A 26,503-nucleotide genomic window follows, 5' to 3' on the forward strand; every position below is an offset into this window, starting at 1 on the left:
TTTAACATACTTTAAAATAGAATTTATATGATGAAAAGCTGAATTTTTATCAGCTGTTACTCCAGTCTTAAGTGTCACATGATCCTTCAGAAATCATTCTAATATGCGGATTTATTATTAGAATGATCAGTGTTGGATAATATCAACAGTTGTGCTGCCAAATATTTTTTGGAACCTGTGATTTTATTTTTTTTTTTTCAGGATTCTTTCATGAATAACAAGTTTAAAAAGTACAGTGTTTATTCAAAATATAAATATTTTATAACAATATAAATTATTTATTATTAACTTTTAATAAACTTTTAATTATTAACTTAATACATCCTTGGTGAATAAAAGTATTAATTTCTTAAAAAAAAAAAAAAAAGAAACAATAAAAATGTACTGACCCCAAACTTTTGAACAGTAGTGTATATTATAATACTAAAACTACTAAAATTAATTCATTTTAATTCCTTATGAATAATACATAATTACTATAATTATGATAAATAATTAATGCACTGACAAATTTTCTATATAACTCTCTTCCAAAATCTAGTGACCTGCCACAATAAGCAGAATTTTTAATCATCTTATATTTAATAATATGATTAATCAGTGGGTTTTTAAAACATATTGTATTTATGTTATAAATAATTATAACAATAATAATAATTCATTTTAATTCATTATAAATCATATATAATGTCTATTTCTGTAATAATACTACTAATAATAATTACTATTTTTATTACTATTTATCACTATTATTGTACTAATTATTATTATTATTATTATGATTATTATTATTATTATTATTCAAAACCAAAAATCAGACTTCATAGACACATTCATAACACAAAAGCTGTTCCAAATAGTAAACAACATTAGAAAGCAGGTTAAATTAATTGGTAATTAATACTAATCGATTAGTTAAATTATCTTAAAATTACATTAATACCTGAAAGTGTTAATATAACTCCTTAAATTTAATTACAAAGTTTACTGTTACTTTGCCCAGTATTTATGTTGTTGCAGTGCTGTTGTGTGCCTTTTAGAGTATCATATTTAAGAATTATTTGCTAGTTTTTGCCAGTGTAGAATAGGTTATGGTGCATTATTAGACAGTAGTACAAAGCAAGGCAGCTCACTGTGTTTTGAAACAGAGCCACAGAGTCTGGCACCACTGGCATATGCAGTGAATTATTGGAGTTATTAATAATTCACTATTGAAACTAAGTTGCAAAAATGCCTCAGAAATCATAATTATGATGCTAACTTTAGCACATTAACAGCTTGTTTACACATTAGCACCTATTCAGTATTCAGCAATTTTGCCTGCGTTGATGAGAAGCAGTGTGAAGGTTAGCTAGTCATAACATTTTTCGTCTTTAAGGTACAGATTATCATTAAAAACCACTTTGTGAATGTATTTGATATAAGAAACCTTGACTAAACATGTAAAGGTGAAGAAAATTGCTACAGAACTGTGGCAGAAATATGGCCCCTTTAAAGTTATTCTGTTGTGAAAGCTCATAAGCTCAAACCGAAGTATTTCATTCCAGGAAATGTTGCGCTTGTTTTCAACATCAGTATAGACAGTGCGGGGCTCCAGCAGGGGAGCGCAGGTTGATCTCAATTTGGCAGTCAACCTAAAAACAGAGAGAAGCTGACGGCAACCCAGGCATGAGGGCTCCCCGAGACGACCCTCCTCACACTGTCAACAGAGCTGATTGAGCGTGAACGAGACGGGCTCTGACAGCGCCGGCATCTCACTTACTTTAACTCTGTGTTTCACACATCCAATGCAGTGCATTTAGACTGTACAGAAGCTGATCTCTTTAACATCACTGTCATATCAGAGTGAGTGAAATTGTTTCCAACTGGTTTTATCACTTTCTGGTACTCAAGACATTTTGCCGGGTAATTGCTATTTCTGTCATGATTTTGTTAACAAGAAATAGCGCTGCCAAAAATGACAGTTTTATCATCATTTATCAACCCCCATGATACATCATCTTCTGTGAAACGCAAAATGAGATGTTAGCCAGAATGTTTTGGTCCACACAAGAAAAGTGGATGGTAATTTATACTGTCAAGCTCCAAAAGAAAAGGAAAAAACTCCATAAAAGTAGTTTATACAACTTGTGCACTATATTATACAAGCGTGTTATACATTTTTATGTATTTATTCTTTTTTACGTATTTCATTTTTGGTTAAACTGTTTCTTTATCTGTTATATGCTATTATAATTTACATGTTTGGAAGAGAGTGCATATCCGTGTCTTGTGTGCCAATGCATTTATGCATGCAAAACACTCTGATTGGATATCTGAAGAACAACACTTGATGTTTGATGCTGGAAATATGTAATATCACTTGCATGTCTGTGTGTGTTTCAGGTAATAGAGTTTGATGACGGCTCAGGCTCTGTGCTGCGGATCCAGCCATTACGGACACATCGAGATGAGGCGATTTATGAGTGCACGGCTACCAACAGCGTTGGAGAAATTAACACCAGTGCCAAACTCACTGTATTAGAAGGTAAGAATACACACTCTCTTTCTTTTGCTCTCTCTCAAACAGCATTGTCCTATCACACCATGAAGATTTACAGCTTCAGTTATTTTATCCCCATTCATTCCATGCATTTTGTGATTAGGAATTCATAAGTGAAATCAAAGAAACGCTGCCTGTAGGCCTGTAGAGTATTTTTGGTTTCTCTCATGCTCGGTTTCCGAAGTGTTGTGTTTTGGCGCTCATATAATTACTATTCTGAGAACATGACAAACAGGAATTGAGTTGAAGGTAAATTCAGCAGGTGGTCTGACTAACTAGAGCTCAGGTAGAGCGGGTCATGCAAAAAGCCTTTCATGGCAGTTTTCTTTTAACTTTGAGTTTCCTCATGTAATTACTGTTAGCTTTGGCAAATATTGACTGGTTTAATGAAGTTACCCTGTTACCTAAACAGTAACGCAGCGGGAAGATCTGATTAAAGTCAACGTATAATCAAAACTGGTGCTCTTTGCTTTCTTAATGCACATTCCTGCTTTTATTGCACATGATTTAAAAAGCACCTTGCAATATCAAAAACAACATTCCTTGTCGGTCAATGTCACCTAGGAGATCTTCTGGATGGTGAACTTGAACTTTAGTCTTCATGTTGATGTTAAAAAGCCTCCAAAATCCACTGAAAACTCATATTCAGCTCCTATTCTGATAAGAAACGCTGACTTTACAGCATCCAGTCTAGATTGATATCCTGTTTTTTACACAAGTATGCCTCATTTCAGATATAGATGTCGTGTCATGTTGACTTTAAAGAAGATGGAGAAAGAGGTAGAAAAGGAGGGGAAGATAATAGGATGTATGTTGTGGGGGAATTTTTCAGTGACATTTTTCTGCAGGTAACATTTTTATGCTAGTAGGTGGCAACAAGGGAATTCTTTATGTCAGTGAGTCACACAATTTGTTCAGAATACTGATTAATTCATGAACGAATCAAGTGACTGGATGCATCCGAATATGCATACTTCCATACTGTGTCGTAGGTAAAGTATCTGTTATAAATAGATTATATAATTTTGGACACAGTCACTGTCTTTATGAGTGAGTCATTTAAATCATTCACTTAACTGATTTATTCAGAACACTGAATCATTCAGAAATTAATCAACTGACTGTCTTTATGAGTGAAACATTGAATCATTAATTTATCCAATTCATCCAAAACACTGTTTTATTCAGTAATTAATCAAGTGGCTCTTTATGAGTGAGTCACTGAATCATTAATTCAATTGATTCATTAAAAGCACTGATTTATTGAGGAATGAATCCATAAACTTTCTCTAACCCTTAAATGCATGAATGTTCCGCCAATCATTATTACATGTTCGAGTCTTTAGTGACCCCAGATATGTCCAGCACAGATGGATCTCTTACTTCTGCAATAGCAAAAAAACTCTCTTGATATTTTATCCTCAGAGCGCACTTCCACAGTACATTCAACATCTGGCTCATATTCGCGATTTCATATTCTGAAAACTATCGTTTTCAATGACTTCTATGTCAATATTTTGATTATATTCTTTTGTTTTATGCCTGCGATAATTATGAGTGAAACATCACGTCATTATTGTCCATCAAACAGTGCCACCTCAAGGAATAAAGGTGAATTGCACATATTGAGTCATCAGATATTTACATATTTTTGCGCACAAAAAATATACTGACGCTATTACACACCTCAGGTCTTCAGCGACGCTATACACTTTTTACAAAAAATTAATCAGAAAACAGGTATTCTTATATATATATATATATATATATATATTTTTTTTTTTTTTTTTTTTTTTTTTTTTTCTGGTTATATTGTCTATAATGAATATATTGAGGAATACTAAAAAAGTTGATGTCAAACTTTAAAAAAGGAAGGAGGGAGAGGGTAGTGAATGACGTCCCGGGTCGCTAAAGACCAGAGGTATGCATTTAAGAGTTATGTGTGAGTCATTGAATCATTCATTCAGCTGATTTGTTCAAAAATGCTGATTCTTTCAGGAATAAATCAAGTGAAAATTTTCTTTTCGGTGAGTCATTGAATTATTTCCCCAGCTGATTTGTTCAGCAAAACGCCTACTGTGTGTTGCTTAAAGATCATTTTACTGTGTGCAAAAATAGACTGCCATTAATGTGTCTGATATCTAAGTACTTAATATTAACTTTTTGTTTATTGAACTGTTGCGTAAAAGCACATTGATGGTTTAAATATTAACTGCAATGATTACCTGTGATCTTGCGCCTATGGCTGAATCTGTTCTGATGTTAAGAACAAACGGTCTTGTTTATGTGATATGGCTTAAATATAAAACTCTTCAAAATATTTCCTGCCCTACTGGTGATTTCTGTTCGATTGCTGGAATCTTGGTACATGCTGACTGAAGGAAACTGTAAGAAGTTCAGCCAGACCAGGCATTTTGTTCTCAGTGGTTTGTTATTCTGCTGATGGTTATGAAGCTTATCACCTCTCCATCTCACAGGACTGTGAGGGGAAGAAACACACACGCGCTCACACACACACAAACACACACTCTGCCACAGGATTGGAACATGTGCAGCGTTCTGATAGCTGCCTCTGTTTTCGGTAAGCCTCGCTGTGGTTCCTCCGCTCAAAGCCAGGGTTGTGCGCGTATGTGCGTTTGTGTTTAAAGATTCGAGTTCATTTCAGGCCACATTTGAGCAGATTACCTGCGCCTGCAGCTCTGATAGAGTGATCTTTCCATGCCTGGCCCTGTGACCCTGCGGTAGATTACAGCACACACACACACACAGATAGAAGCGATATATGTTATTATGTGAGCATGCTGTACACTGCAGCTGGATTCGTGTTCAAACATGAGGAATATGGAGGTGCTGATACTACATGGTGATAAATCTCAGTCCAAACGCTGGTTTTAGACAAAGAGCCGATGCGGCTGCTTGCTTTACTGCACAGTTACAGCTCACTGAATTTCAACATCCCCTTATAAAGGCGGTTCTAGTCATAGCACGGCACCACGGGGCACAAATCAGGGTGTCTTTTGTAATATATCTGTGCGCTAATCTGGGGAATTGAATTATTCAGATAGAGGGAGGAAAGTTGTGGGTTTATATGACGCCAAGTGTGTTGAAAGTGGGCCACGCTCTCTCATGCTTACAGTCCAGCATGCTGTTAAATGTGCGTTTGGAGCCACGGATCAGCAGGTGGGCTGAACCTGTGCAGGAATCAGGTTTGTAGGTTAGGTGTTACGTCTGTGATCTGGTTATAATGGGAGCGTCATTTCTCAGCTGTCCTTTTGTTTACATCAGTGTTCTCATCCACAGGCTAGCTGACTTTCTTGCCTGGTTGTTACTAAAGTGCTTTTCTCAAATTTGAGCAGTGTGTATTGACAATTGCACGCTGGAACACATGGTGCTAATCAAGCTTGACGATAAAGCACAACATGACAATAAGAATAAATCAGCGCTAATTATGTTTCTTCTGTTGAGGGCTTATTCATTTATGTTTTATTGTTTAATCAAGTCTATTCTCATTTAGTTTCTTTTCTTGTCTCTTCTCTGTTTGTGTATTATCTCATCCTTACTCGTCTGTTGTTATCTTTCTCATCTCTTTGTGACCCTGGATCACAAAAGCAGTCATAAGGGTCATTTTTTCAAAATTGAGATTTATACATCATATGAAAGGTGAATAAATAAGCTTTCCATTGATGTATGGTTTGATAGGACAATATTTGGCCGAGATACAACTATTTAAAAATCAGGAATCTGAGGGTGCAAAAAAATCAAAATATTGAGAAAATCACTTTTAAAGTTCTTCAAATAATGTTCTTAACAATGTATATTTCTAATCAAAAATTAAGTTTTCATACATTTAGAGTAGGAATTTTACAAAATATCTTCATGGAACATGATCTTTACTTAATGTCCTAATGATTTTTGCCATAAAAAAAAACAATAATTTTGACCCATGCAATGTATTTTTGGCAATTGCTACAAATTAACCCCAGCGACTTAAGACTGGTTTTGTGGTCCAGGGTCACATTTTGTCTCATTTCACTTTCACTTTTCTCTGCTCTGAACGTACGGCCTGAGTACACATGGTGATTTTGCAGTTCCTTCTTTGAGTTTTACAGTCCTGTTCTTGCTGCTATAACAAATGATTTCACCTGAAAGCCAAAGAAAGTCTCCCCCAAAGGGATTTCACTGCAATGATCAGCATGCTAAATCCGAGCTCGAGAAGAGCGAGGCCTTTTCAGGATCTCCTAAAAATGCACCGCATGCTCCACCGTGCAATGGAAAAACTCCTCTTGGTATCTTTTCCCAGAATGACAGGAAGTGTCAACTAGAGCGCTGCAACTTATAAGTGACATAAATGTAAAACTTGTACACAGACGTCTCCCCTGACAGAAAGCCAATATATATAGCATCGCTTCCCCTGCATGCAAATAGATGAGGTGATTCAGACAGGTAATTTCATCCCATAGACGTTTGCAAATGTATTTCTCCCACTGAAGTCATTCCTTATCGGCAAACACGCTCCGCAGACAGACTCCATCTGTTTACTTCTCCCCGCCGCTCGCCTGCTTACGTCTTGAAGCTGTTAGAAAGGCCTTTCCAAAGATCAGCTAATGCGTATAACAGGGCAGTGGGCAGAAATTACAACATGCCATTTCCATTTTGGCGTTTCACACACACAGAGTTGCTGATCCATGACATAGGTTTAGTTTCCAGTGGTTGGCAGTGGCCCAGTCTCCCACTGAGCTGAGTTAGACTTTAGCAAAATATCAATTACTCAGCTCTCCATCAGTGGTGTACTGCAGTAGGGTAAACACACACCTCCTTCCTCAGCATCACACCGGGCTACCTGCCATATCCACCTGCAGGAGACATTTAACACTACATGCAGCTAAATTCACTGTCAGAACCGTGCGAGTGTGTGTGAGTTTGTGAGCTTATGTGATGGTGGTTTGGTAAAAGCTGCCTGTTTGCACATGTTGGGCACAATAGATTTCTATCACACTATCTATCACAATAGATTTCTTTCTTTCTTTCTTTCTAACTACTTATCTGTCTATTAGGGGTTGCACCGACTAGTCAGCTAGTCGATTAGTCGACTTTAATGCTCTGCCATGTCACTTTAAAGGAGAAGTTCACTTCCAGAACAAAAATTGGATTTTCGTCTTGTCATCCAAGATCTTCATGTCTTTCTTTCTTGAGTCGTAAAGAAATTATGTCTTTTGAGGAAAACATTTCAGGATATCTCACTATATAGTGGACTTCTATGGTGCCCGTGAGTTTAAACTTCCAAAATGCAGTTTAAATGCAACTGCAAAGAGCTCTGCACAATCCCAGCCGAGGAAGAAGTGTCTTATTTAGCGAAACGATTATTTTCTAAAAAAAAATTAACCTCAAATGCTCGTCTTGTCTAGCTCTGCGTATACTCTGTGTATTCCGGTTCAAGACAGTTAGGGTTTGTCAAAAAACTCTCATATCCTTTTCTCCTCTAACTTCAAAATCGTCATACATTGCTGCAGAAGTACCGACCCGGTGTTTACAAAGTGAACGTGCGAAGAAGATCAAATGCCTTTTACAAAAAAAAGGTAAAATAGTGATGTAGGAGAAGAAAATGAGATGGGAGTTTTTTGACCTACCCTAACTGTCTTGAACCGGAATACACAGAATGCACACAGAGCTAGACAAGACGAGCATTTGAGGTTAAAAAGTATATAAATTGTAATTTTTTTTAGGAAATAACCAATTGTTTCGCTGGGATCATTTAGAGCCCTTTGAAGCTGCATTTAAACTACATTTTGGAAGTTCAAACTCACAAACACCATATAGAGAGAAATCCTGAAATGTTTTCCTCAAAAACCTTAATTTCTATTTGACTGAAGAAAGAAAGACATTGACATCTTGGATGACAAGGAGGTGAAAAAATTATCTGTACATTTTTGTTCTGGAAGTGAGCTTCTAAGGAGAATTTCAATTCCAGAACAAAAATTTACAGATAAGGTACTCACCCCCTTGTCATCCAAGATGTTCATGTCTTTCTTTCTTCAGTCGAATAGAAATTATGTTTTATGAGAAAAACAATGAGAAGAAATGAGAAGAAACAAACTTCAATGGTGACCCTGATTTCAAACATCCAAAATACAGTTTAAATGCAGCTTCAAAGGACTCTAAACGATCCCAGCTGAGAAATAAGTGTCTTATCTAATGAAAAGATAGGTTATTTTCCAAAAAAAAAGACAATTTATATACTTTTTAACCTCAAAAACGTCTTGTCTCATCTGCCTGAACTTTTTTCCGGTTCAAATTCCCATTTCCTCATTTTTATAATTTGTTTTTTAGAAGATAACCGAGCGTTTCGCTAGATAAGACACTCCTTCCACAGCTGGGATCGTTTAGAGCCCTTTGAAGCTGCATTCAAACTGCATTTGGACGTTTAAAATCGGGGCACCATTGAAGCCCAGTATATGGAGAAAATGTTTTCCTCAAAAAACATATTTTTTTATGACTAAAGAAAGAAAGACATGAACATCTTGAATGACAAGGGGGTGAATAATTGAATCATTATCGGGAAATCTCTGTTCTGGAAGTGAATTTCTCCTTTAAGCCTGACGTTGACTAGTCGCTAGTCCAACAGGATACTAAATCTTTGAAGTCCACATTTACACATTGACAAATAAATGCATACTCCGAAATCGCTCCACCAGACGTGTGATAATACCAATCTACAGACAGCACCCAGAAGTCACATACTGTTCTGTGATTTCGCAATAATATAGCTTAGAAACTGAAAAGTGCGAGGATATAGTAACTAAAGCCCACAGCTTCACTATTAGTAGAGAGACGCTGCCAAGTAGAATTAATTCACACATGCCAGCACTCTCTTACTAATACAGTCATATAAATGTAATCTTTACAGTGTAACTATATCTGTATCTGATTTACAACGAAATCCGTGAGAAATATAACGACCCAAAGACAAAAGAACTAATAAAAATGAGCTGTTATAGGAGCAGTAACCATGTGGGCAGGACTGTGTCATATGCCATAGCTGTAAACAAGATTTTCACATTCTCATTCAGTCTCATTCACAGCATGTCGTAATCACAGTGATTTCGAGATGACATCACGTAATTACAATATGGCTTGAACACACCTACAGCTCAAGGTTCAGGCTTATTTGTTCAGTCGACGTTGACTATCTATCTATTCATCCACATTTCTATCTTTCCATCCATCCAAGTTTTCGATTAAAATTTTTTTATATGCACCAATATATAAGTCTGTGTAGTATTAGTATTTTCCTGCATATACTGAAAAATCCAGACAAGGACGCGATACTCCCAGCCAGCAAAAACGTTCCAAATATGCCATGAATATTCCATATATCATCCAGCCCTAGAGTGCATGTTTGCTGGTTGGTTAAAACCCACCATTTGCACATATGGCAGTTATGTGAAATCACTGTTGTTGTATCCACACTACAGAGCGATTATAAGCCCACTGCTGCAGAGCAAGAAAGAGCCAGACGGGAGAACAGACAGAAGGTGCACCTGATGCTGGAGGGATGAGTGGGTGACTGATGTCTGTGATCAGAATGTGCAGCGTAATGAAATATGAATGATGAAGAACACTCACCGCCTCTGTATGAGGAGGACTTTTCAATAGTAGCCAGTCCTAGACTTTCAATCACATGCATACACACACATACACTGCTGAGTGAAGAATATGCATATATAATCAGCATTATATTTGAATAAGCGCAGCCATTCATATATCCCGTCTTCTGCTTCAGATGTTCTCTTTCCAGCTGGTTACAACCCTTTATAAAGTACCAGGCGGTATCGTGGTAAAGTTTGAAACATGATAGTTTTTTTATATAGGCTACCATGATACTGCGTGATTGTAACGTTCATATACCATATCCACAAAATCATGTTACAGACATGTAACTCAAGCTGGCTCATTAATTCAGTTTGTTTGTTTGTTTGTTTGTTTGTTTGTTTTCTTTGAAGTTCGGAATGTCAAGCTAACCTTCAGTGCGTTCTCATTAAACTGCCGCACTGAATCTGTGTCTTCCTCGCCGCTGTAATCTCTCTGTGTTAGTGTGGATGTTGTTTGATCCAGATGAGAGGCACAGAAATGTAGAAGGTTTGAAATCTTTTCCTCTAAGCATTTCGATTCTCTTCTCCACCTTAAATTGATCTGAGACCGGCTTTTGAATAATTGACACTGGAGGTGATACAACAGAGGAACACTTCTCATTTCACTTGATGTTGGGACTAAATATACAGAGGAAATGTGTGCTGAAGCTCAGAGATTGCATTTCTTTTACTCTGTTTCTACACATATCATGTATTATTGAAATGAAAAAAGTTTGCACGTTGGAATTTTCTTTGGATGAAGAGCTATGTATGCTCTTTCAATCAGTCTTTCTCAGAAACATCACATCTAAAGCTTTATCAAAGCATGAACTTTCTGGCTGAGCACTGGCATTAAAGTGAGAGCTCAGCCAAAAATGAAAATTCCGTCATCATTTACTCACCTTCAAGTCTAAATGACTTTCTTTCTTCAACTAAAAACACAAAACAAGATGTTAAGAATGTTTCAGCTGTCTTTCACTGTGTGATTTTTTTTTTTCTTCCCCAAAATGTCTTCTTTTATGTCCCACATGGTATTATTTTAACATTATTGATATGCTATTGTAGTTTTCACTAATATTTTGAATGAGATTTTTTCTTATTTTCTGTTTTCATTTTTATTTTAGTTAAAGTTTTAGTAGTTTTGTTATTTTTTTGTAATTTTTATATAAAAAAAAATGTCTATATAAGTTTTATTAAGTTTCAGTTTATTTAGTTTTAGTTATTTTAGTACTTCAACTTACACTAGACGAGTATGCAAAATGTTGCCTTTTTCACTAGCTGAAATAACATAAGTTTTATTTTAAATGCATTTTTAGATGTATTGTTTAATTTATTATAATAATTTATATTATCATATTTATTTATTTATATTTTTATTGGTTTTAGTTTTAGTTATTCCAGGGTTTCAGATTTTAAACAATGAGATGCAGATATCTTTATAGGAATATGCAATATTCTTGTGTTATACTGAAATATGTATGATTAATCATTGTGTTTCCTAATAGATTTCCATGTGGCAGTGACGACAGGCCCTGAAATTAATTCATGTTTTATTGGATCATAAATTCTAGTTAAAATCTTACTGCTTGTGAACATGTCATGCTTCTTAAATGGTTACCAATTTAATATGTCTTGTTAATCTGGGAGACATATGACAGACATTAATAATGGTGAATTGAACCCGCGTTATAGGCATATGTGTGTGTATGATGGGTTTTCTTCATCAAGTTTTATGCCATCAAAGCAACTGGCCCTTAAGAGGACATTTCAATCATATTTACATTGGTCAGTAATTTTAAATGCTCAAAATGTTGAGCATCATCAGCCACGATCATAAATTAAAAAAAGAACTTCAATCTGGTTTAATATCCCTTAGGATGTGCGAGGTATGACCTCATATCACAAACCGCGGCTCAGCTGTCTTACGCTCAAAGCAATGGTGTCACTGAATACTGAAAGAGATCCTTTGAAATCCTCCAGACTGCTTTTCACAGTAGAAAGTGCTTTCCTACAAACATGTACAATCTCACGTATGTTCAGACCCTCAGGCTAGAGCGTTGGAGACGGTTGAGTTGAATCTCAAGAAAACCTGTTGTGGTCATGTTGAATCACACAATCAAAATACGATTTTTAATAAGATAAGATAAAGTTTTTATTTTTTATTTTTTTTGACAATGACCAATTTTTGTAGCACATTTTACACCCAAATTTTTAATGCAAACAAATGTTTATTTTATTTTTTTAATTATTTTATTTTATGTTATTTTATTATTTTTTTTATTTTTATTTTATATTTATATGCATTAACGCTGTGCTGACAGCACTTTTTACACACAAATTTTTAATGCAAACAAATTATTATTTTATTTGTTATTTTATTTTATTTTATTTTATTTATATGCATAAAGGCTGTGCAACAAATGCAACAAAGTTATCTAAAAAAAAAAAATCTTCACAATTTAAATCATATATTTTTTGCAATGCAATCTTTTGATTTCTGAGTTAAATGCAACCCAGACATTTTCACGACAGGTTTTGTGAGATTCCTGACCTATAATATGTCAATTTGAACCCTGCTCTGCGTTCTGCTCTGATTATTTTCTCTGTAGATGTAAATGTAAATGTTTATGCTGAAGGTGAGAGGCTGGTTCAGGGTTGTTTAAAAACCATGTGTGTCTGCTCTTAGTGTTTGCTGTCTGTTATTCGAGGTCATTTTGCATGGCTGGACGGTATTGTTATGATCATCCTTTGCTCTTCTGAAACCCTTGTTTGAGTCCTTTGAGCAAATAAGAAAGTAGAAATGGAAGTTCAAAGAGACCGATATATGAAAGGAGTACAAGGCTGAGAGGGGGCATTGGTTCATTTCTGTGCTAGCTTAGTAACACAGCAGTGTGTGAAGTAACCACAACAGGACTAGTAATTTGCCCTGCTGGGGTGGAATCGGTCTGGCAGAGAAGCACTTTATTACGGAGGCAGTTAGCCATGTATTCGTTCAATTGTTAAACTGCATAACTGAGACGGAATAGCCTAGAAATGGACCGTGTCCGGGCTGCTCGACCGGTAAACTAACTACCTCATTGCCTGCAGTGAAATATAAACAGTCTAACATGTTAAATGTATTGCTGTAGTAAAACAAACAAACATCTGCGTTCTGCACTACTCATTTTCTCTGTATATGAACTAAAAAAGTCCACTGCATTGATACGTGCATCATTCACACTTTGTGCTTGTTTGATTATTAAATAGTTTGCCGATGTTTTACACATTTAAATCCCCTAAATCAGCACAGAAAGTGTGACTCTAAGTATCTGTTTAGTTTTGCAATGAGAATATTCAGGATTTCTTAATGCGAGAAACACACATGCCTTTAAAAATGTGTTAATGACTGTAATATGAGATGCATGTAGCATCTAATTTCTGCATGCCAGAAAACGTCTGTTTTTAGAGGCGCCGCTGTGGTGCCATAGTGGAGTCCTGACCTCTGACCTGACCGTCCACCTGTCTGTGTGTCCTGTTCAGTAGATTCATGCAGAGAGTTCAAAAGCTTGAGCTGAATCCAGGTTCATTTCAACAGCAGAAGCTCATCCAAGACTTTGTCCTGTTGACTTGCTGTCAAGCAAGAGTCCGCTATTATACGTCAATATAATTGTTTTATTTTATGTATAGATCAAGTTGCCGGAAACATATACAGTCACTAAACGGGGTGGTGTGTGAACGAGATTTAGATTGTAAATAAAGCAAATGTAAAGGTCAGCTGTGACTCTTACGCTCACCAAGGCTACATTTATTTGATTAAAAATATATTAAAAACAGTAAAATTGTGAAATATTATTACATGTAAATAACTTCATTCTGTGTAAATATATTGTGAAATTCAATTTATTTCTATGATGCAAAGCTGAATTTTTAGCATCATTACTCCTTCAGAAATCATTCTAATATGCTGATTTGCTGCTCAAGAAACATTTCTGATTATCATCCATGTTGAAAACAGTTGTGCTGCATCATATTCTTGTGGAAACATCATATTTTTGTGATGCATGCTATTTTTCAGGATGGTTTGATGAATAGAAAGTTCAAAAGAGCAACATTTGAAATAAATTGATCATTTTAATGCATCCTTGCTGGATAACAGTATTAACATCAAACTTTTGAACAGCAGTGTGTGTATATATGAGGGATAAAAATCTGTTTTATAGCGGGTAATAAATATTTTTGGCCATTTTTTATCAGCAGTGTTGAAACCACTGTTCTACTATCTTTAAAATTAAAAACAGAATTGTACATTCAGGGTCTTCAGAACTCTGTTAGCAGTCACTGGCTGTGTGAATCGGGCACGAAAGGATTCAGTCCCCTCTCATCTGTGTATTTGATTACCTGGTTACTGTAGGGAGATCCAGTTACTGCAGCGACTGTAAAAACACATCAAGGCTTTCATACATGCATTACATACTACAGCATTGCCCACTGTTCATGAGCACAAAGTGAAGGAAACTCTATAGGAGCCTTTTGAAAATTCCACAGGCTTTTTCAGCGACTTATGTATTAGTGGTGTCCTCTGCTAATTTACAATGTAGAGAGGGTGTTAACCAGAGATGGCCTCAAGCACACGGAGCACATCGCAGAACAAGTGTACTTGGTAACATAGCGTGTTATATAAAGAGCATGCAGCTAAGCATGCTGGGTAGTTAGCGCCGCACGTCGCCTCTAAAGCTCATCATTAGACAGTGTGTTGCCGTCAGCCCTGAGGCTTTCTTTATCTCTCTCTCTTTCTCTCTCACTGCTCGATCTTTTCTTTTCTTCTGCACTCTGTTTAAGGATGCATACCTGCAGACGTGCTTCGTCTCGCTCTGTTATTAAACCGTTACATAAAAAATAACATCATGGAAAATGATGCAGCAACGTTTTGCAAACGCAAAGAAGGAAGAAAAATCTGTTTTGCACTGCGGACGTTAAGCTGCTGTAAGAGTGATGTGATTATATTTCTTTCCTAATTATCCTTTCTAATGGATGTGGCATTTTTTTCAAGGTGTATTTTAAGTATTGGCTGATCTGTCAGAAGATTTGTGTGGTTATATAATCTGTTTAATGGGTGTGTGTGGTTTTGTCCTGTCTTAAGGCGTACCACAGGAGATCCGATGTGTTTGGAGTTTCAGACACATTTGTATGCTGCAGCTATTAGCCAAGGGAAACTGCAGTTTATCTTACAGCAAACAGGCCATGCGCACACACAAGCACACACACACGCAGCTCCGCAGGGATGCCGGGGCTTGATAAAGAAGTAATTAAAGCTGCTGGATTTCTTATTTCAATAATAACAACTTATTTACCAGATATTTTTTTCCTTTTCCCTACATACCGCTGACATTGAAAAGTATTTGTTCATTTATTATTGTAGTTTGTTTATCGATGTCCTAATTTGTGTCAAGGAAATTTCGCATCTTGTTTTAAATTTCCCCAGACAGACTAAGGAAGTTCTGGAGATGGCATCTCTGCTTTCCTTTCAGGTCAGCCAGACATCCCAGTCCCAAACCAAACCAATTACATCACACACACTGTTAAAAAAAAAAAAAAAAAAAAGAAAAAAAAAGAAGATTGTTGCAGTTATCTATTACAACTTAAAATCAAGAGTTGGAATAACTTATTAATAGATTTAACTTAACTTAGGCTCCCTGTAGTCAAGTTCGTATTGATCTAAACTGCATATTTAAAGTTTTTTTTCCTCCCCTAAATGGCTTGAATATTACTCTACACCAGGGGTAGAGTCTGTTCTACACCCTTACCTCATTTAGTATGTGTGCAATCATGAATATTCAAATTAGATCCCGCCCCACTCAATCACAGCCGCTCAGACCTGCTATACTTTTACATCACATATAGCTTGCTGTAAAAAAAACGATTGTTGCAATTAGTAATTAAAACTTAAAGGGGTCATCGGATGCAAAGCTCACTTTTACATGTTGTTTGAACATAAATGTGTGTTGGCAGTGTGTGTACACATCCACCCTTTTATGATCCACCCAGTGGTTTTTTTGTAATCTTTATAAGAAATATCCCTTTTGTCAAATCAAACCATTCTCAGCTTCTTGTCGGTGTAACGGGACACAGACAAAGGCTGCTCCCATGATAGTTGATTGACATGACCGGCTTACCTTAGACCCGCCATGAGTGAGCCGTAACAGTCCGACTCCAGCCACCATTGTGTCTACACAATTTCCGATTGAGCGATTGAGCTGTTCTGTTGTTGGATGTAATAATACACACAGCAGTCGTCATTTACTCCCGACATCTGAGCTGCTGAAGACGCAGAGGATTAATGTTACTTTCATTGTAGAAGGAAACGTGAGTATAAGGGTTTTTATGCATCTTCGCAAATCATCTTTCTTAATAATATGCCAGTTAGCAGGTTTTGTGGCTAATCGCGGCTGAAATGTAGCTAAAGTAAACAGACCGGCTCGTCACCCCACAGAAGAGAGGGATGGGGTGAGCAGAGCTCATTCGCATTTAAAGGAACATGTACCAAAATAAGTTATAGACTTCTCATTAAGACCCTAAAGAATCATATCAGCTTGTGGTAAATGGAAATCCCATGATTTAACAACTAGCGTTAGAACAACTTTACCAGATTTAACTTGAGATAACTCCTTAGTTGTCAAATACTTTAGTTATCACTTAAAGTTCTCCAGCAATATCCCTTAAAATAAGCTTTGATAATCAAAATGACATAAACTTTTATGACATTAAACTTTTTTTAAATAATGTATCCATGCATTAAATATAACTGTACACCTTCACCTCGTTTAGTATATGCTGGATCATGAATATGCAAATGAGTCCCCGCCCCCACTCTACTGCACCCGCCTCCATTCAGTTACACCAGCTCGGCTGCACATTGCAATATTGACCAATACAGTGTACAAATATACCTGTGCTTACTTAAGTCTGGTTTTGTGGTCCAGGGTCACATTGTTAAAACAGAAACTGATTCTGAAAGGAGGAAGAGCGAATTAGGCAGACGCATCTACAAGTCCAGAGTGGTAATTCATTTTAAATGTTGGACACGTTACAGTAATTGATATCCTTTTGGCTAGACTATGTTATCAAACAGCTAATAATGTATTGTTAATGTTGCACAAAACACATTTCCATTCACCAAGCTCTTCTGAAAATCAGCATCCTTAGGTAGAAACGCTTTGGTGATGATATGAAAAGCTCCAACCCGCAAGTCAGTTAAATGTTTGTGATGGTAGGAAACGGGCTGCTTGGTTAACTGCAGTCTTAAGGTGGTGACTAATGATGTGTCAATGGTGTTGACTAATGAATTTGCACATGGTTTGTCTTTAAGCATATTAAAACACTAGACAGACATGTATACCAGTTAAAAATTAGCTTACATTTCAATTTGACTAAACTAAACATATTTTTACAGGTTGGGCAAAACATGAATATGTAATTAAGACTCTCCACAGCAGATGAGGGTCATTTTGCTCATCTGTCAGCCACTGTGGCAGCTGACTTTGTAAGACATCTCAGATTGACATTTGATGAGAAAAGCTGTTGCTTAGTTGCAAAGACATGTGTTTGAAGAAACACATTTGATTATTTCTTGATGAACAGATTAAACAAAGCTGTCAGTGCGCATGATGTCTGATTGGCCGTTTGTTCAGATGTTCAGTGGCAATCTGCCTCTCATCCATTCTGCTTTTCTTGCGTTTTGCATGCAATGAACTATAGGTTCACTTTATTTTGACATTGAGTAATATTTGAGGGTCTACCTTCCTACTGGGAATCGAAAATACCCTAATTAGTGAACCAAAAGATTCTAATGAGTAGACCAAAAGATCCAAGTTCACTTTTAATTGAAGGTGCAGTTGTTGTTGTCTTCTTATATATAGTTAGTTAGTTTGTATATTTACATTTGAAAATAATTGAAGGCTGTGGTCAAAAAAGATTTATGTCCCAGATGTAATGTTGGATCATTTGTAATCTGTCACATATGAGCAGGGTTACTTTTCATTTCATATATATATATATATATATATATATATACTGAGAGTAGCAGTTTTTGAGTAGCTGACAAATGTTTTGTTTCATTTCTTTTAGCAAAACAAAACTTATTTTTAAAAAAGGGAAAGAGCTTCAAAACTTTTTTGTACACTATTTGTAGTGCCCAGTGATGAACATACAGTATGTAATAAAATCATGCAGATATGGACAGACAAACGCTGTCTCTCTTCCTCCAGTGCCGAGACTGATTCCCAGAGTCACAAACAACACCAAGGAGTCTGCTGACTTCTGCAAAGCTCCTGGGAAGATGCTTCAAAGAGCCAGCTTCAAACAGCAGCTATTAAAGGCTTATTAGTTACTGAGATACCGTGTGTGTGTGGGGGGGAGCTTGTGTGCATGTGTGTTAATGTGTGAGACTGATAGTTGAGGGGAAGGAATTAACAATGCAAATAAATTCTGCTAACTAATTATCCTTGATGAAACGGAAAGAAGGTCACCACGGCGATGGTGGCGGGATTGACAGAAGCAATTTGCGGGTGCGAGAAGAGCAAGACGAGGCCACGCCCTCTGACATCACTCTCTCCAGACGCCTACATCACTGTCACCGACACTTTATGATGCTCCGTTAGACGGGAGACAGCGAGCTTCTGCTCCACTCAGTGTGGAATATGTTTCATTCAGGTCCTCCTGAGGGGTTTGTACATCCTAATCCTTAATAAAATCGACTCTCATCTCTACATATGCACAGTAATAAAGATTCACAGACAAATGATTTTATTTTAACCTTTTTGTGTTAAAGTCTTGCTTTTTTTCAGTGACAAAAAATGAATCACTGATTCACTGAATCACTGACACTGATTAGTTTTAATGAAATCCTGGCTTATTTCTTTTTTTTTTCCTGTTTACCACTGCTAAATTTGCTTTTAGAAACAACGTTTAGTCTGACGTAGGTGATTTGACGGTGAGTCATATGATGTGTTCTTTCAAATGAAGCAGTTCACCAGAGTCAATTGCTTATGAATCACTGATCACGTTGTATGTTTGTTTTTGCATGCAAGACGTGTTGTCTGTTTATTCTCTTAGTATTTTGCAGAACATTTTTATATAATCACATCAGATTTTGAATGCAAACTCTTTTTGGTGCTGTACACCGAGTTCCTTGAGTCCTCGCAGTGGTAGTTGATCACAGACAGGTGTGAGACCTCTCACCATTTAATATATCCCAGCTCTGTCCTTCTCCTGAATCCCTACTTAGCCCCCTCACTTCTGCTTCCTCTCCTCTCCTCCGCTCATCCCCATGCAATCTGTTTTTTATCTGCCAGGAGGAAGATTTTATTAAAAGCATTCAATTTCCCCAAGGGGGATCATGACTGCTCCTTGATTAAAGAGGAGATGAGAGGCTGCGTGAGGAAATGTCAGCCGAACGAGGGGAGGAGAGAGGTGTGTTCTGTTTGTTTTGGTCGGTCTCTTTCTCCCAGGTGGAGAGGAGTTCATGTAATGTTAATTAAAACAGCAGTAGCTGGAGGATGTGATCTCGTCCCGGGTCCGGTCCGGTGGGGATCGGGTCCTTGATGAGGCGTGCATGTCCTACCTGAGAAACTCTGCTTGGGGACGATAGCAGTATTATTTAACAAGGGGCAGGAGGTTTCTCCTCCCTGAAGAAATGAAATCTCCACCGTTTAATGTCGCTCCTGTTCGGGGTCCAGCTGTTAAACTCTGTAAGAGCTTTTGCATGGTGGTCTGTAGACTCACAATGCAGATTTTGCTTTACTTGGATAACATGCTTTGCAAGTTTATATAACAAAACGGAAGTCATGAATGGCTGTGCATTACAATGTTATTTTAGTATTGCTGATATACTGTTATAGCTTGAACCTGTGCTGAATTAGCTTTTATTTTTATACTTTCCATTTTCTCTACATTTTTAGTAGTTTTTTGTTTGTTTTTTACCTTAAAATTTTATTTCATTTTTATTTGTTTTTATTTGTAGTTATTTTAATGTCAAGGTAAACTAAATGAAAATGTGAAATATCGCATTGTAACTAGATGAAAAAAAGTTTTATTTTATTTCAGTTAGTGTTTGTTTTATTTCGAGAAACAAAAACTGGGGATTTTTTAAATGTTTTTATTCAAAAATGTTTGTTTTGAGTGCAGCAATTTCTTACATCTGTTTAAAGTCAGGGCAATTATTTATTTTGTTTTTCTTTCATATTTGTGAAAAAGTTATGGCACCAAAACATCACAGCATCGTAGCTGTGCTAATTGGCCTGTTTCAGCTTCTCAGCTTTAACATCTGTCAAAAAATAAAAAAAATAAAAAAATAACACATTGTGGTTATTTTCATTGTACCTTTGTTTGGTGGAAATGTAAGAAATATTCCACCTATATTTTTCTTAAATTTTTTAAGAGATTGATGAAGTCATTCACACTTTTTACTTCCCAGTGTAATTTAAAATCCTATGAAAATCTGTTTTTGAAAACACATTTCAGTATGAATATTCATATAAAATTTCTGCAGCTGTGACTGAACTCATTTACACTCTCATGAGACGTCATATTTAATGAACTACATATTGAATAATCATTCAGACGCAGCATAAGCGTGAACGTGTAAATACAGTAACGCCTCTGATGCACCTCATGCACAAAGGCAAAAAATGTACCTTTCAACAATCACAGCTACTTTTGTTATGTTTCTTGGGCTCTTTCTGTACTGTACATAAGTTGGACGTTGACTACAGTGTTGAAAACAGATCTTGATCTAGTCTTGATCATTCTTATTATTCATTCACATGCCATTTTATTAACTAACCATAACCAATTTTGCTTATATTTGGCTCTTGATGATTGTTAATTTTGGTGCGTGTGAATAAGTCAAGTACTGCAGGATTAGCATGTGTATTCTGGCTTATGTGCACCAGCATGTTGCATGTCTGAAGCATTTGCTCGCACCCACGACCTGTGAAAACTCCCAAATCTGTAAACGATCTGCAGGACCACCTGTCAGTCCAGACTGAGAGAACGTGTGCATGTGTGATTAAGAAAGGAGACTCTCTGTCGCTGAACTGCATTGTGTGTGAGGGATTCAGTGTTGTAGTTCAGACTCACGGTTGATACTCTAAAACACGGATATGCCTCTTCAAATGAGCCTAGAAACATTTTATTGCTCAAGTTTGCTCATTCATTATTTAAGAGACTTAATGGAGTTCATATAAAGCAGCTCTAATAGATAATAGTGCCATTATTTAAGTCGGTTGACTTAAGCTCAGATACAATAAAATAAAATAAAATAAAAGTCACTTTATTTTAAGGTCCAATTTTCGCTATTAACAAACCATTAACTGTGACTTTTGCCTCAATAAACTCCTAATTTGCTGCTTATTAATAGTTAGTAAGGTAGTTGTTAAGTAAATAAAAAAAAAATAAAATAAAGGATCTTTGGCATAAAAAATAATAGTAACATTTTAGGCTTTACAGATTTAACCTCAATTTACAAAATTTCATTAGCTGAAACACAATAAACATTCATTAACATCATAAAACAAAGACACTGCATAAACCTCTAATGCATGTAACTGATAAGAACTCTGTTATAAAAGATCACTATTTTAATGAAAAATCATCAAATATTTTTAAAATGTAAAATTATTTCTTTAAAATAATTTAAACGAATAAAATAAAATAACAATAACATTATAAAATACTGACAAAAACAATGCAAAACACTCTTGACACTAAAATAGCAAAATAATCATTTATTCACATCATAAAACATTGCATAAACCCCTAATGCATATAACTGAAGAAAATCTAATATGAAAAATCACTATTTTAACGAAAAATCATCAAGTATGTTTTTAAATGTACAATTAATTTCCTTAAAATTAATGTAAATGTGAAAATTATGTCAATAATTTGGCTTATTCTTTTTCACTTCAGAAAATTGTTAATGGTATTTTACTGTAAAATTACCTCAAGTGTCCCTGTTGATCTAAATATATTAAGGGAAGTTACCGAAAACATGTTTTTACCATTTTTACTGTCTTGTACTGTTAAAATTTAAAAAAAAATGTGGGTGCATTTTTGGGTGCATAGTTTGATTCTGAGCAGCGTTTATCCCAGGAATTCACAACCTAGAAACATTAGACAATATCCTCAGGGCCTAATGTCACATTGTCTTAGGTCTTTTAAATTCAGCAGAGCCCAGCAGCATGAGACACTCTCACCGACATTCGCAACCCATAAAGATCCTTCTGTCTTCCCCTGAGCAAATCCTTCCCTCTGTCTGTCTGCGTTACAGGTGAATGTGACTCTTTTTTTGCATTCGCCTCCAGAAATGTCTGAGAATCCAGCAGGTACATTGAGCCAAAGAGCTCATCACACTAGCACTCAGAGAACAAAAAGCCCCAGTGTGGAGGCGTCCCATCCCGGCACACACACGCACTCCAGAGCTGGGCGGACAGGTCATTGTGACACATGTCCGACTGAATGGGCCACTTCATTATGCTTCTGTCAACACACCTGACCCGCACTGCAATGGCATTCTGGGTAGTGCGACAGATTTCTGTCTGCATTTTATACAGTCTGAGTCTGGACGGTTTGACACTATTTAAAGTGCAAGAGAATCTGCTACACACAGTAGTTTAAAAGTTTGGGGTTGGTAGGATTTTTTTGTGTTTCTGATTAAAGTATCTAATGCTTACCCAAGCTGCATTTATTTGATTGAAAATACTAGAAAAAAATTTGAAATATTATTACAATTAAAAAGAACTGTTTTATATTTTAATATGTTGTAAAATGTCATTTATACCTGTGACGCTGATTTTTTTTTGTGTTTTATGTCACATGATCCTTCAGAAATCATTCTAATATGCTGATTTGCTGCTCAAGAAACATTTCTGATTATTATCAATGTGATACATTGCAAAAAAAAAAAAAAGCAAAAATATGTTTTTAGAATTCTTTCATAAATAGAAAGTTTAATTTTAATTTACTGTCACTTTTGATCAATTTAACACATCCTTGCTGAATAAAGGTAATAATTTCTTTAAAAAAATTAAATGTAAAATAAAATATGTTTAATTATCATGTATAATATATTTTTTATTATCAGGTTAAATTAATATTATAAAATTGTAAGCATGTCCAGTAATACATCAAATATTTGTGGTTTGACTTTACAGCAAAAATAACTGTATTATGATAAAAAAAAATTAAAATTAAAAATCATCATATTATACAGTCTGAGTCTGGGCAGTTTGACACTATTTCAGGTGCAAGAGAATCTGCTACACACAGTAGTTCAGAAGTTTGTATAGTAAAGTCTCTAATGCTCACCCAGGCTGCATTTATTTGATTGAAAATACTGGAAAAAAGTGAAATATTATTATAATTAAAAGTAACTGTTTTCCATTTAAATGTGTTGTAAAATGTCATTTATTTATGTGATGCAAAACTGAATTTTCAGCATCATTACTCCAGTCTTCAGTGTCACATGATCCTTCAGAAATCATTCTATTATGCTAATTTGCAGTTCAAAACAGTTGTGCTTCTTCATTAAAAAAAAAAAAGTACATATTTTTCAAGATTCTTTGATGAATAGAAAGTTTAAAAGAACAAATAGAATTTTTCTTTTGTGACATTATAAACATATTTTAAAAAATCTATAAAAATATATATATAATATTAAAATAAAATATATAATATTTTGGGTAGACAGTTTATTAATGTTATTCAAATTACAAATAAAATTTAATAATTAACATGTATTTTATCTTTAAAATATCTTTTTTCAATATCAATTTAAATGTCATCAAATTGTAGGCATGTTATGTAATGCATCAAATATTTTTGGTTTGACTTTATAGCAAAAATAACTGTATCATGATACAAAGTTAATGATATTATTTAATCACACCACACATTTCTAACAGAGACTATAAATTATGATTTTACTCTGCAGTCTGTCTAAACAACATGGTGGCTGAAACCTCAGTTGTCAGTTTAGCTCCTAAAAAAGAGACTAACGTGCAGCGCAGTCGTGTGTTTGCACTTGGCAAGGGCGATATGTACTGACACACTGTTCATTGTCTGTTTTACAGAGCGTAATATGTTCAGTCTGGCTGTTTTTGATAATCTCCCTGAGGTGATGAAGTTATCAGGTAAGACAGGGATGGAAACAGACAGGGAGAATGTTGTCTTTGATTTGATTTCCTCCAGCGGGTGAAAACGGGTCGCCCCTCTTCCCTCTGATGTGTTTTCTCAGGAGTTGCCCTGGCAATAAGCTTCCACGAGCGGGCGACGGTTTGCCAGCGAGACGGCGAGGCGTGTCAGGACGGCGTCGTTTCCGTGGCTAATTCTCTCTGACTGACAGCCTGTCAGTTCCGTGCGATTTCAGCGTTCAGGGATTACAGGGTGGAGGGAGTAATCCGCAATTTCACAAATTCCAGCAAATAATATTGGGTCACGTAATACGGCGTAATATTTCCCCTTGACTAATTTGTCAGAGGTGAACTAGTCTGAATTCTGTTTCCAGCTCCATGCATGCTTTAATTAAATATCGCAGTGTTAAATTACTGTGGGAAAATCTGCGGTATCATGCGTGATGGCGTCATCGCTGAGAGCTGGTCAAAAATGCGCCGGCGTGGCTATTCGAGCTATTGGAGAATTAATAAGGGTGATTAAGTTTCAAGGGCTTTCCTTTATTATTCTTCCTTTCTAGTGCACAAACGGAGGTATGACATGTTTTCTTCAGCTGGCAGATTCAACAAAGGGCTTGAAACAAGTGTTCGGGTTGGATACGAAAAGTCTCCTGAGATCGTGACGTTTAGCGACCTTTCCGTGTGGAGTTTATGCCACTAAGTAAACTCAAGCTGACGTGTGAAACCCAGATTCAAAGCCCAGCTTCTTTAATGCGTTTAGTTTTTAGAGCACTTTGGACGATGTTGTTGGCACAGTCTGTGCATTTGCATTGCTGCGGGGCATGAAACTTCTTTATTTTTAGTGTTGCCTGCTAAGGCAGGCAAAAAAAAAAACACTCAGATTGAAACTGAAGGAGGGACCTGAGCCTTATCTAGGGGACCAGGATATCAGAGACTCGGGGCGGTGAATTGGGGCATTAAATATCCACCCACAACACCCTAGCAACCTCATAACTCTGAACTAAACAACTCTGAGGACACCTGAGCGAGGACCTGGCAACCGCCCAAAATGCCCTGGCATTGTAGCGTAAAGTTAAAGCATAGTTTTGCATAAAAAACACCACTCATATTTTCTTAAAAATGTAGAACACAAATGTTTTTATTTCTTCTCACTTTAGTTAGAAACAGAAGAAATGTTAATAAACTAGTCAAATCAGTCATGCTTTGTAATTTAAGTATATAGCGTTAATGTTCTACAGAAAAATTAATTTTTATTAAATAAGTTTGTTGTTGTTGCTTAAAATAATTCTGTCATATTTATGATCGTTTGAGGGAGAATATGATCAGAAATGTTTGCGCTTATATTGAGATCTCTGATTTTTGGTGACCAGTGTTATTTTAGTATTTTTTCTATACTGTAATTCTAATTGTATAGTTCTAATTTTAAAATTACATATTAGTTGAAGTTATATGCTTTTGTCATTTTTATTATTTTTTGTTCGATTTTATATCTGTTTAGCTTTTTCTATTTTAGCCTGTATAGTCATTTTAGAACTTCGTCTTATTATTTTAACAATTCTAACGTAGCATTTGTAATATTTGTTTGTTTGTTTATTAAGAAAGTTTAAGTTTCTCATCTAATATTTATATTTTATTTCAGCTTTATTTCATTTAATGAAAAAAAAAAACAGTTGTCCTCCTTCATTAAAAAAGTGACATTTTTTCAGGATTCTTTGATAATTAGACAGTTTAAAAAAAAAAACAGCATTTCTTTGAATTTTTGTTTTATAGCACTATAAACTTTTTTACTGTCACTTTTGGTCAATTTAACACATCCTTGCTGAATAAAGGTAAGAATTTCTTTAAAAATATATATAATATTTTGGGTAGACAGTTTAATAATGTTATTCCAATTACAAATAAAATTTTAAATAAAATATATATATAATAATTAACATGTATTTTATCTTTAAAATGTCTTTTTTAATTATCAGTTTAAATGATCATACAATTTTAGACGTTATAACATATCTTGACTTTATAGCAAAAATAAGTGTATCATGATAAAAAAAAAAATCAATTATATTGTTTGATCACATCACCCATTTCTAATGGAGAATTTCTAATATTTCTAATAATTCTAATATTGTTTAGTTTGATTTAATATTTGATTAGCTTTTTTATTT

The 26,503-nt window shown here is 35.5% G+C and overlaps 1 protein-coding gene across 13 annotated transcripts in view; it reads left to right on the plus strand.

The window, feature by feature from the left end:
• Positions 1-26,503, plus strand: part of ptprfa (protein tyrosine phosphatase receptor type Fa) — a 236,252-nt gene that overhangs the window by 103,657 nt on the left and 106,092 nt on the right. For all 13 annotated transcript variants that reach the window (XM_051111347.1, XM_051111346.1, XM_051111352.1 and 10 more), the window contains exon 4: positions 2,386-2,527. In XM_051111347.1, coding sequence (XP_050967304.1) covers positions 2,386-2,527 — 142 coding nt within the window. The remainder of the gene's footprint in view (positions 1-2,385; positions 2,528-26,503) is intronic.

Source organism: Labeo rohita, chromosome 6 (assembly GCF_022985175.1).
Source record: "Labeo rohita strain BAU-BD-2019 chromosome 6, IGBB_LRoh.1.0, whole genome shotgun sequence".
NCBI lineage: Eukaryota > Metazoa > Chordata > Actinopteri > Cypriniformes > Cyprinidae > Labeo > Labeo rohita.